This window comes from Physella acuta, unplaced genomic scaffold (assembly GCF_028476545.2).
Source record: "Physella acuta isolate Inbredline_101_S28 unplaced genomic scaffold, ASM2847654v3 ptg000933l, whole genome shotgun sequence".
Lineage (NCBI taxonomy): Eukaryota > Metazoa > Mollusca > Gastropoda > Physidae > Physella > Physella acuta.
Genome location: NW_026732450.1, coordinates 282,299 through 295,585, shown reverse-complemented (window position 1 = coordinate 295,585; position 13,287 = coordinate 282,299). Strand labels below are relative to the sequence as shown.

General features: G+C 41.6%; 1 protein-coding gene across 1 annotated transcript in view; it reads left to right on the top strand.

Moving 5' to 3' along the window:
- Positions 1-13,287, top strand: part of LOC131953611 (WD repeat-containing protein WRAP73) — a 29,683-nt gene that overhangs the window by 15,290 nt on the left and 1,106 nt on the right. Inside the window, exons 9-13 of the mRNA XM_059316869.1 lie at positions 8,227-8,304; positions 9,156-9,249; positions 11,645-11,770; positions 12,413-12,496; positions 13,145-13,252. Of these exons, the coding sequence (XP_059172852.1) occupies positions 8,227-8,304; positions 9,156-9,249; positions 11,645-11,770; positions 12,413-12,496; positions 13,145-13,252 (490 nt within the window). The remainder of the gene's footprint in view (positions 1-8,226; positions 8,305-9,155; positions 9,250-11,644; positions 11,771-12,412; positions 12,497-13,144; positions 13,253-13,287) is intronic.

Below are 13,287 nucleotides of genomic sequence, written 5' to 3'. Positions count from 1 at the left end.
GTGCAGGGTTCGGTGGGGTTTGCTTTGCTAAGGGTGCAGGGTTCGGTGGGGTTTGCTTTGCTAAGGGTGCAGGGTTCGGTGGGGTTTGCTTTGCTAAGGGTGCAGGGTTCGGTGTGGTTTGCTTTACTTAGGGTGCATGGTTCGGTGAGGTTTGTTTTGCTAAGGGTGCAGGGTTCAGTGGGGTTTGCTTTGCTAAGGGTGCAGGGTTTGGTAGTGATTTATAAGTAGGGCTCGTTTAATTGTATGAATAAAACTATATAGGTTTTTGCATGTAATTAAACTTTGATTACCTTTTTTATCATTGTTATTAGCATCGTGAAAATAGTTTTTTTTTCTAGCTCTTTTGGTTTATGGTTTCGTGTTAAAGCCATAAAATAGAGTTTTTTATATCGAGGAATGGCCGAAAGGCGTCGCTATAGTTAAAAGATTGAAGAATGCAAATATTGGTGTTATTCACATTTAGGGATGGAGGTGTTGTGTTTAACTGATGTAGTGATGTAACTATGTTTCATGTAGAAACGGAGGGAATGGGTGTAAATGAAACAAAAATCAGCATTTGAAATCTTGAAATAACCAGACGCCCAACAGCAACCTTAATAGTACTTGAATTTGTAATAAGTTAAGTCTTTTATTCGGTAATAAAAACAATTGATCCAGGTAATAAATAGACCGAAATTAATTGATAAAAGTTTGAACTATTCGATCTGTAAATCAGGAAACAGGAGGGGTCTGTATGTTGTATTAGGCTATGCTCAGCATGAGGGGAAAGAACTCTCGTCCCTAAAGGGGAAAGAACTCTCGTCCCTAATGTAAACAAAACTGTCTATTGTCCTTGTATTAAAAGTTTACTGCAACTCAAGTACGACAATTAGGGGAGATAACGCTGGATGTGTTGTTTACATCGTCATAGCAACACCCATAACTCACTGCTCTCTAGCCGTGAGGGGAGGGGGTATAAATAAACTATTTTTTGTATGCATGTTTATATGTTTAAAATTAAGGATATTTAGTGCAGCTTTACAGCTTTGCAACTATCTGCATAGTAAATTTAACCACGCTCTTACATGTATACTTGTGCGGGCCCTAAATACTTGTATATTATAAAAAGGTAATCGAAGTTCCTGATTAGACCTAGCGATCCATTGGGCAGATGAAGTAGAGTTAATATATTTCCTTATCTCGGCATATGAGGGGATAGTGTGGTCAGCAAGATGCCTACCCGCCTTTACTCAGGTAGTCCTACAGTCACAAGTCCGAATCGAGATCCGAACTAGAAACCTTCGGGCTTGTAGCCAAAAGCTCTACCATTCGACCACGCTGTCAGTAAAAGACAAAGCACATATAGAAAGATAATTATGGTTGTGAAGCCTAACTTGCTTATATGTGTTCTTGACGTTTTTATTTTTACATAGGGTTTGTCCATGTACGACACGGAACTGAAGGTTCAGAATTTTGTGACGATGAGTTCATTATTATCTTTAGTTAATGTGGTAGGGGGGGGGGGGGGGGGTTGGAACATTGTGACGTCGAGTTAATGGTAGGAGTGAAAATTGGTTTTCTTTTTTAGTGTACACTTGTTGTGAAATAAATCGTGAATTGGAAATTAAATCCATATGCTGGATTTTCTCTGTTTGAGCTACTTTTTTTTTAAGAATAAAATAATCCGTGAAGCAGGTAGGCCTATAGACATTAAATCTGTAAAGGGTTAAATATGTGTACGTGTTCACATTCACTCGCCCGTGTTATACTTGTGAGTCTTGTATCCCGTTATGCTTTACACCCCATGTGTATCTGACACTACAAACGTGTGAGTGTCCTGTATTCCGTTATGCTTTACACGCCATGTGTAATCAGGCAGTGATGTATGACGTCAACCTTTGAGCTCATTACACTTAGCTCTGGTACACCGGTAGAGCTTCATGACCGTTGAGATTGAATTAGAAGAAAAAAAAACTTTGTTTAAAACAGGATTTAAAAGCACCACAATGCACTTCGGGTGTTGTTTTTTTTTTTTTACCAGTCGCTTCATCACTAGGGTTGCCAGGTGTCCAGTTTTGAACTGGACAGTCCAGTATTTGAGCTGACTGTCCAGGATAAAATAAATATAAATACTAGACAAGTATATGAATAATACTACGTTACCCCCCTTCTTCTGCTTTGCGGCATACCTGAGAAGGGAAGGATGGAAAGGTGTCCAGTATTTTCGGAAAAGGTATCTGGCAACCCTATTCATCACGTGTGTTCAATAGCGATGGTACCACGTGATTGTTTTGAAGATACATTTAGTCAATACTATGTATTAATGATGGATCTTTTAAGGCAAAAAAATACTTTCGTTATTGGGTACCAAGGGTAGTTCCTTGGTACCTAAGCCATCCACAAGAATGATATATCGATGTTTTCAAAAGAAGGACTATTATTGATTAGTGTTAGAGCTAGTTAGTTTGGGCTGATATCGTATTCCGGGTTTTAGTTTAGAAACAAGATAATATTCTTGCCAATCAGTGACCGTACCGTATACAAAAAGTACCAGACAAAAAAACTCAGATTTAAAAAGCTGATTAAAACTAAATTGTTAATTATCCTCAGTAACAATACCTTGTTATCTCCCTTGAAGAAATATTCCCGTCCGACTGTTGTAGAGTAGGCCTAGAATCTACATGTTTTATTCCTTCAATACCATCCAAGTAAAAGATCGCGGCGTTGCTCAGCTGTGAGTGCAAGAGTCGATTAGACACTAGGAAACTATGGGGTCGCCCATGCATGAAGCTATCCAGTCTGTCCACGACGTGTTGTCGTAATGAGCCAGGACTACACAGGAGCAGATAACTGGGACGCCCTGCGCACACCGGGCTGGAGATAAACGATGGCCCTCGTCTATTATCTTTGAGCTACTGGCCAGATTTCTTCTAGCGAAAACATCGAGGGCTGCCACTCATGGCTGTTCACCTTCTTTCCCTTTTTTGAGTCTTATATTCATTTACTTTGCGCTTGGTTTTATTTATTTATTCTATTTATTATTGTATCATCGAAAACAATTTTCATTTGCTAATCTATCATTTAATAAACTCAAGCAGTTAGCTAGTTGCTGTCCAGCCCCGTTGCTCAAGCAATACCCCAAACCCATTGCCCCAGCCCGTTGCCCACCCCAAACCCATTGCCCACCCCTACCCTAAACCCATTGCCCCAGCCCGTTGCCCACCCCAAACCCATTGCCCACCCCTACCCCAAACCCATTGCCCCAGCCCGTTGCCCACCCCAAACCCATTGCCCCAGCCCGTTGCCCACCCCAAACCCATTGCCCACCCCTACCCCAAACCCATTGCCCCAGCCCACCCCTACCCCAAACCCATTGCCCCAGCCCACCCCAAACCCATTGCCCACCCCTACCCCAAACCCATTGCCCCAGCCCACCCCAAACCCATTGCCCCAGCCCACCCCAAACCGATTGCCCCAGCCCACCCCAAACCCGTTGCCCACCCCTACCCCAAACCCATTGCACCCCCACCCCATTGCCCCAGCCCATCCAATATCTCAACCCATAGACCTCGAGCTATGATCCCAACCAACCTACCCCAACTAATTTAAATATTTAGATCACCCAGTGATGGCATATCTCATCTACGAAATGGGTAGATATGGAGTCCTATGTCGCACCCAAGGGGTTCATTTGGGAACTGATATATTTTACTCATAAAGAAGAGATAAGTATTTTTTTTTTTACTTTTTGGGCAGGTTATCATCTACTATTGAAGTCGTACTTGTTGGGGGTCTTTTACACGCACCGCTGGTTTACGCTGACCCTGCGCAGTCGGCAGAAATGTCTCTTCATTGAACCCTGACAACCGCATAAAGCAAATAATTTTTGAACTCAATTCAACCGCTCCTTTGTTAGCTACATGCACGGTGATTATTTTTTTACCAAGTTAATATTGTGAACACAAAATAGCGGCAAATCTGTTGGGACATGCTGCTAATATTTTCATAGAAAACTCGACTATATTTCCTTCCTATAATAATTTATGGCCGTCTGTGAACTTGTTCCATTCATAAATCCATTGATAGCTGGGACTACTTTTTACGTCATTTTTTTCTTCAATAAGAATTTGATCAATGAATATTCTAAAGCTGGATTTTCATACGTTGATTGGGTAAAACGCTGTGAAGAATGTTTTTCTTTACTCTACGGTCCTTGCATTTGATTTTAATTCATAAAACTGTCTTTGTGATGTTACATATATTGAAAAGAAAATGTCTGTATCGCGTTTTATTTTCCATAAAATCTATACCCGTGTTTGTGACTGCTGTAATACGTGGCAGTCTTTTATATTTGACTTTGGTTTATGTGTTCTCGTCACTCGATAATTTTTCACAGTCGTGTTTGAGGATAAAAATTATATTTGACACTTTACAGAGACGTCTTAAACCTTAACCCCTGCGGCGAAGGGGGTAGCTACAAGGTTGTGAGTAGGGGGAGGGGCTTATCGATTTGGCCGCGGCTGTACATTGATAATTATATGCATGACTCACACCGGACCTTGCAAAGTCACAATTTATGCATAAAGTTACTTACACCGTACCTTACACAGTCACAGGGCCCTCATAAAGTAAGACTTACACCATACCTTATACAAGTCACCCATTAAGTGAGACTCAACCGAACCTTACTCATAAAATGACTCGCCCTATAGTCACTGATTGCCTATGTTCACCAGATCATGTGTTGTACTAATGAGCTCGTGACACCGAGTGTTAAAAAGTAATACTCCGGGTACAGGTTCGTTAATCATTTGTGTGGTTTGTGTGGTTTTCACGCCTTTGTCGAGTTTCCCTTTGTCCTATTCAGTATAAGCATATCGAACCACCATACATACAACCAAAGCCCCGTACAGTTAAGTTCTATAAAAATCCCATACAGATAAACTAATTTTCCTATAGCATATGTATAACAAACCTCAACAACATAAGACTAACTAATCCCCACAGAGAATTAAATCAAAGCCACATATAGCATTGGTCTATCAAGCCCCCAAGCAGATCACCAAATCCCCATTTAGCAAAGGCCTAACACACCCCCATTCTGACAATCTATGTTCCATATAGCATACACTTAACAAACCCCCCATATAGCATAGTACTAATAAATCCCATACAGATTATCAAACCCCAATACACCATAAGCCCATCAAACCCCTACATATAATCAAATTCAAAGCCCCACATAGCTTAGACCTATACAGCCCCCCCCCCCCCCCCCATACAGATCACCAAAACACTATAGCATTTCCCCATACAACCCCATACAGATCATCAAAGCCCTATATAGCATTTCTCTATACAACCCCCATACAGATAATCAAAGCACCATATAGCATTGGCCTATACAACCCCCCCCCCCTCCCCCCCCCCCATACTGATCATCAAAGCCCCATATAACATTTCCCTATACAGCCCCCTATACAGATGATCAAAATCCCACACAGCTCACACATCAATTCACGCCCACCACTCGGTCATTACCGGGAAGTTTCCATAATCCCCACGTTTTGCGATTAACGGTGTATTCTATTCTATTCTAGCGCCCCTTCCACCCCCTCCTATGTGTAGCCACCGAACTAGTTGGACTGCTAGATCACCACCCATTTTAACCTATTATCACGAGGAAACCCCTGGGCTGACCCGTTTATTCGCAGCTTATCAAACTGTTGATTTGTGGCATTGACACATTTACCGTAGAGCTCTCCCCAACACGGAGTTAGTTATTCAAATACTTCGCGCCTGACCGCTGTCTGCAAGCGTCATTGTTGGCCCCTCTATGAAGCCGGGGTGGTAAATTTACGCAGAAATAGCTGTTAATATTTTAATCAAATTTTGCCGGGGTTTTTGAAAATGTTTACAGTAGGAACGTATCATATTTTATATTAACTCGTTTTGTAGACTTCATGGATGAGTTGTTTTTATGAAGGGGGGGGGGGGTCGTCAAAAGAACCGTTATTCTGGTAACGGTAAGTTAGGCTCCGGCTTAACGTGTGCGTCAGACGATATCACAAAAGTAAAGTAGTCCCGGCTAGGCCTGGGTTTGGGGGGGGGGGGGGGGGTATCATAAGTAATGCACAAATCACCAGGCTAGAACTACCGTTAGGAATGACGGTGCTCAAGTTCCGCATGCCTGCAAGATAACTTTTTTTTTCTTTTACCTAAGAGCATTAGGCCTAATCTATGCAGTTTGGTTGTTTTTTTTTTAATAAATTAAAACGCAAGAAGTCAGTGGCATATTTTAGGCCTATAACAAAAAAGCTTGAACAAGTGGGTTGTTTTGTGGGCGGGGAGGGATCGGTGCCTGATTCTATCGGCCTACTTAATAAAAAAAATCTGACAAGGCTCCGCGATAGGTAGCCTCCATGTGTGGATAGCTGTAGGTTTGGCGACAAACAATTGACAAGTGTGTAGATACATGGGCGGGGTAACGCTGAGACTAGGCAGAGGGAAATAACTGTGTGTGTGTGCAAACAGGGGCAAAGGGGGTGGGGTAGGAGAACTTAGGCTAATCGTGTTTGTCTTATAAATCCTCGTCAATTTAGATAAATTGCGATCCCTGTTGACGGGAAATAAGAATAGCGAGCCTTTTAAGATGTTTATGCCCTACACACTGTATGGAAATTGAGGTTTAGACACAATGCATTATTGAGACCATTTAGTTTTAATGTATCTCAAGGTGCATTTGGTTTAGGTTTATGTTGACTGGCACTGGTGTGGATTAGTGTAAGCTGTGTTTATTTCAGACTTTTTTCTCGGGGAGGGGGGGGGGGGGGGGGGGGGGACACGACACTGGTAAAAATAGTAAATATTTTCAATATAAATTCCATTTCGTTGGTGGGGGTAGACTCTTTCCCCCCCCCCCCCCCCCCTCCCTCCCCCAGAAAACACGATTCTTCTATATCGTTCAAAGTCTTCACCTCCCATGAGGTCCATCGCACACGCGCGAGTACGCGACGTTTGACCACTCAGGTTATCGGTTATTCTAGATTTGATTACATTGAATGGACCCAACACCACAGAGCCGTATTCCCATATGGCCTTCCACTGTGTGACTTCTTTGATAACTTAACTATCGCGAGTGTGTAGGCCTACCTCATTCAAGGTTAATCATGTTCAAAAATTTTCAGGTGCCATCGGCACAATGCACGATGGCCGATTATATATCCGAATAGTAACAAATAATAACACAGATTCAACCTCTAACTCCCCCCCCCCCCCACAAAACTTGTTGTCTTTAACATAACATGTTGAACATTATGGTTACTTTGGTGTGTTGAGATCGAGAAAAGACTAGGGTTATGTTGAGGGTTTAAGTGATGTTTAAGGTTAGGGTGACGGTAGAGGTCGCCTCCACGTATCAAATGAAGTAAATATTTTCTGTTTAATTTTTCCCCCATACACAACAAGATATGAACTAAATTTAATTGCACATATTTGAAAGACATCCGGGTTTTGTGCATGGGGACCTCCCAGTTACATCTTCCCCCCCCCCCCCCCTTCTCTCCATCCATAACTGAGGCTCTACAACACATGGAGGGCTTTGGCTGATTCCCCACCCAACTGTGCCCATCTGCTGTCTTGCTAGTCTGGACTCCTCGAGTTGCCGTAGGTCTGTCCTCACATTGTCCACACCTCTAAGTCTGCCCTTTAGTCGTCCCCCCAGGCGCCATCATACGTTCAATCATAGTATCTAGCTGACCCACGTACTGTTAGATATGTGTGAACTCCACTTTATTACTTTAACCAGCATGTTTTATGTGGGAATAGACTTGGTGTAGGGCAATGGGACAGTCGTTTTAGCGGTACCCTCATGGGTCTCTTCGTCTAGCTAATAGATAATATATTGTCTTACACTACCTGATGAAGAAGACCGGAGGCGTAGCAATGGGGGGGGGGGGACACACATGTCCCCGGGCGCCGACCTTAGGGGGCGCCAAAATGGGTTGGAAAAAGTAATCGAAAGTTTGAAGGGGGAGGGGGGTGCAAATCGAAAGTTTGAGGGGGGGTGCAAATCGAAAGTTTGTCCCCGGGCGCCGGGAAGGGTCGCTACGTTTCTGAAGAAGACTAACCGCAACACATAACCTAACCCTAAATCGTGCGCATCGTTGGGTCTCGTGGTAGGATTTATCCAGATTAGAACGGATGATGCTAAATCGCCAAATCCATTTTTTGTTTGCCTGTTTACAGATCCGGCTGTTGAACCACATCACGTGGAAAACTGTGGCCACCCTCTCCCACCCTGAGATCATCGACGGCAAAAACATAGTGAGAAAATTGTTTGATACACTATCAATAAGGCTTTTATTTCACTACTACTCAAAGGGAGTTAAAATTAAATGCATTTTTATTCTAGGGGAGATAATATACAAACTTATTTTTAAAATAACCGCAGGCCTATCAATTATTGATGCTGTTGGAACTGAATATTCTATTTTAAAGTTTAATTTTTTATTTTATATTTATCTTCATATGGATACTTCTGTCGTGTTGTTTGAAGCTAATTTTTATTTCCACAGAAAAGGTTTTTATAAATATTCAAAATAACTATCATCCTAATTTCGTACAGAGATTAAAAATATATATATAATTGAATAATTAAAACATTGATCATCAGAAATCTATGAGATTTTTGGCTTCATTTTCTGTAAATTTCTGTAACTTTATTTAAATGAATGAATGTAGGCCAGGGGTCGGCAACCTGCGGCTCGCGAGCCGCATGCGGCTCTTTTGATATCAAGATGCGGCTCTCCAGCTCCTTGAACAAATACTAATAATCTTAATAAAAAATAAAATATTTGAAATAAAAAAAATGTTAGTGGCTCTTTAAAACCAGGGAAAATTTGAAAATTGTAACTTTTGGCTCTTCCGCTTCAAAAGGTTGCCGACCCCTGATGTAGGCTACAAGTAAGAAAGAAGTGTTACTACAATTGTAAATCTGTATTCAGTCCCCATAAGTCGATGATGAAAACTGTAATACTAAAGTGAACATGCAAGGCAAACTGTCGATGTAAATTAGATGTCTGAGGCTGGAAAAAAAAAAGGTTAAAAGAGTATGATAAGCATTTGTCCACCCAGGTTTATGAAAGGAAGTATAACATATTGCTTTTTTTAATTAGGTAGTTTATAAAGAGTCAGAGACAAGGACGCCAAGTGCACCTGATGACCTGAGTAGAAGTACAACAGCAGCCTTGTTTACACCACAGAGTAAATGTGAGTCTTCACGCCACCTCTCAATCACCTGTACATGTATGCTGTACTCATGCATCACACAAGCTAAGTCTCATAAATTGTTGTCCTGTACTAAAAACACAAAAAAACAACTGTTGACAATTTATAACCAGCTTGGCTGCCTGGTTGAGAGTAGGTTCACCAACCCAAACACCTGGGTTCAGTTAGCTTTTTCTTGTTTAGATCGTTATTGACTCCACTCTAACCCACACAGTTGTGATGAGTGGTGACTCCAGTCAAGGAAAGTACTGGTAGACATAGTACTAGCCACTTACCCCATTCATCTCTAACCCACACTGATGAGTGAGTGACTCCAGTCAAGGAAAGTAACTACTGGCAGACATAGTACTAGCCACTTACCCCATTTATCTTTAACCCACACAGTTGTGATGAGTGAGTGACTCCAGTCAAGGAAAGTACTGGCAGACATAGTACTAGCCACTTACCCCATTCAACCCACACAGTTGTGATGAGTGGTGACTCCAGTCAAGGAAAGTAACTACTGGCAGACATAGTACTAGCCACTTACCCCATTCATCTCTAACCCACACTGATGAGTGGTGATTCCAGTCAAGGAAAGTACTGGCAGACATAGTACTAGCCACTTACCCAATTCATCTCTAACCCACACAGTTGTGATGAGTGAGTGACTCCAGTCAAGGAAAGTACTGGCAGACATAGTACTAGCCACTTACCCCATTCATCTCTAACCCACACTGATGAGTGGTGACTCCAGTCAAGGAAAGTACTGGCAGACATAGTACTAGCCACTTACCCAATTCATCTCTAACCCACACAGTTGTGATGAGTGAGTGACTCCAGTCAAGGAAAGTACTGGCAGACATAGTACTAGCCACTTACCCCATTCATCTCTAACCCACACTGATGAGTGGTGACTCCAGTCAAGGAAAGTACTGGCAGACATAGTACTAGCCACTTACCCAATTCATCTCTAACCCACACAGTTGTGATGAGTGAGTGACTCCAGTCAAGGAAAGTACTGGCAGACATAGTACTAGCCACTTACCCAATTCATCTCTAACCCACACAGTTGTGATGAGTGAGTGACTCCAGTCAAGGAAAGTACTGGCAGACATAGTACTAGCCACTTACCCCATTTATCTTTAACCCACACAGTTGTGATGAGTGAGTGACTCCAGTCAAGGAAAGTACTGGCAGACATAGTACTAGCCACTTACCCCATTCAACCCACACAGTTGTGATGAGTGAGTGACTCCAGTCAAGGAAAGTACTGGCAGACATAGTACTAGCCACTTACCCCATTTATCTTTAACCCACACAGTTGTGATGAGTGAGTGACTCCAGTCAAGGAAAGTACTGGCAGACATAGTACTAGCCACTTACCCCATTCATCTTTAACCCACACAGTTGTGATGAGTGGTGACTCCAGTCAAGGAAAGTACTGGTAGACATAGTACTAGCCACTTACCCCGTTCATCTTTAACCCACACAGTTGTGATGAGTGGTGACTCCAGTCAAGGAAAGTACTGGTAGACATAGTACTAGCCACTTACCCCATTCATCTCTAACCCACACAGTTGTGATGAGTGAGTGACTCCAGTCAAGGAAAGTAACTACTGGCAGACATAGTACTAGCCACTTACCCCATTCATCTCTAACCCACACAGTTGTGATGAGTGAGTGACTCCAGTAAAGGAAAGTAACTACTGGCAGACATAGTACTAGCCACTTACCCCATTCATCTCTAACCCACACAGTTGTGATGAGTGAGTGACTCCAGTCAAGGAAAGTACTGGCAGACATAGTACTAGCCACTTACCCCATTCATCTCTAACCCACACAGTTGTGATGAGTGAGTGACTCCAGTCAAGGAAAGTAACTACTGGCAGACATAGTACTAGCCACTTACCCCATTCATCTCTAACCCACACAGTTGTGATGAGTGCAGTGGGATCCCCTACCGGGGTCCAGCTAGTTGGTCTGGAGGAGTGCTGCATAGAAAAAGAAAAAATACATTAACACTGGTGATATGGGCACCGAATTCACAGCTGACAGAAATGATATTGTCATATCCTTCCCCCCTCCCCCCCTTTCACCCACTCTGCCCCAACGTCACATACCAGTTTGTCAAAATTTAGTATTTTATTTCTTAAGACTCTGGGGAGTAACCTAGTCCACAAAGGTTCACAGACAGCACACCACTAGGTTGTTTAGTAGCTGACTCCAGTCAGGCAAAGCAACTCTTGTCGGGTGTAGTGCTAGCAACACAATCCACTCATATCTAGAGCCCAAAGAAACAGATGAACTCTACTTCATCTGCCCTGTTGTATTTTCACTCAATCTGTATAGAATAATGTGTGTATGTTAACCTTTTGAAATGTATAATAATTTGCAGATGAGGTGGCTGCCTGCCCAGTGCAAGTACCAGTGACCAAACCTGCCCCTAATAAAGCCAATCCAAAAATTGGCATTGGTAGCTTGGCCTTTAGCCATGACAACAAGTACATGTTTAGTAGGAATGGTGAGTTCCTTCTGTTCTGTTTTTTACTCTGTGACTTATCTTAAGTGATGTAATAGTTTATTTCTTGTTAAAATTAGGTTGTTTTCTGTGTTTAAAAATAACCATTTATATTCTGTTGCTGATCATGATGTCATTAGAGAGCTAGTCAAGTGTGTTGTGTCATCATAGATTGTGTCATTGTAGATTTGTCAATTGTGTTCTTATAGGTAATGTGCCATGTTTGTCCTTGTAAATAAAAAGCCATATGAATTATGTCCATGTAGATAATATTCCATGTGTGTCCTTATAGGTAATATGCCATGTGTGTCCTTGTAGGTAATATGCCATGTGTGTCCTTGTAGGTAATATGCCATGTGTGTCCTTGTAGGTAATATGCCATATGCATTGTGTCCTTGTAGATAATATGCCAGGTGTGTTGTGCCCTTGAAGATAACATGCCATGTGTGTCCTTGAAGATAATATGCCACCTGTGTCCTTATAGATAATATGCCATGTGTTGTGCCCTTGTAGATAATATGCCATGTTGTGTCCATGTAAATAATATGCCACATGTGCCCTTATAGATAATATGCCACATGTGTCCTTATAGATAATATGCCATGTTGTGCCCTTATAGATAATATGCCATGTGTGCCCTTATAGATAATATGCCATGTGTGCTGTGGATCTGGGATGTGAGACGACTAGGCCTGTGTGCTGTTCTAATCCAGGCTAACCCTATCAAGTGTAAGTTAAAAATCTTATAACTTAACACTTTTAGTGTCTTTTATTGTCCTCAAGCCTCATGCTTTAATTGTCCTCACCAGTTTCAGATGCCTTTTAGCTTGGCAGTTTGTCCTATGTATACATTTAGATTTTTTACTCATACAGTTTTCTATCAGAAGTCACACAAAATACCACATTTTAACACACAATATTGACATTATTAGTCTTTTTAAATATTTTTTTTCTAAAAACAGATCTTAGTATCTGTATTGATCTTAAATTAAAAATAGTAATATGTTACTCTAAAGCATTTCTTGATTCGCTAATCATGGGAGAACATTAAATTAGAATAATTTCTATGTGTTTACTGATTTGTGGACTATGGGAGAACATTACATTAGAATAATTCCTTTGTGTTAACTGATTTATGGACTGTGGGAGAACGTAAAATTTGAATAATTCCTTTGTGTTGACTGATTTATGGACCATGGGAGAACATTAAATTAGAATAATGTCTTTGTGTTAACTGATTTATGGACCATGGGAGAACATAAAATTTGAATAATTTCTTTGTGTTAACTGATTTATGGACCACGGGAGAACATTAAATTAGAATAATTTCTTTGTGTTAACTGATGTAGCTTATTGTTATATTTTTTAACCTGTCAGCTGTGAGCTGGGATCCGAGCCGTCCCCGACTAGCCCTCAGCACAGCAAACAACAAACTCTTCATGTGGTCGTCTAATGGAAGTCTTTCTGTTGAAATCCCTGTGGAAGGCAAGCTCAGAAAGATTTTTTTTTCTCGTGTACCT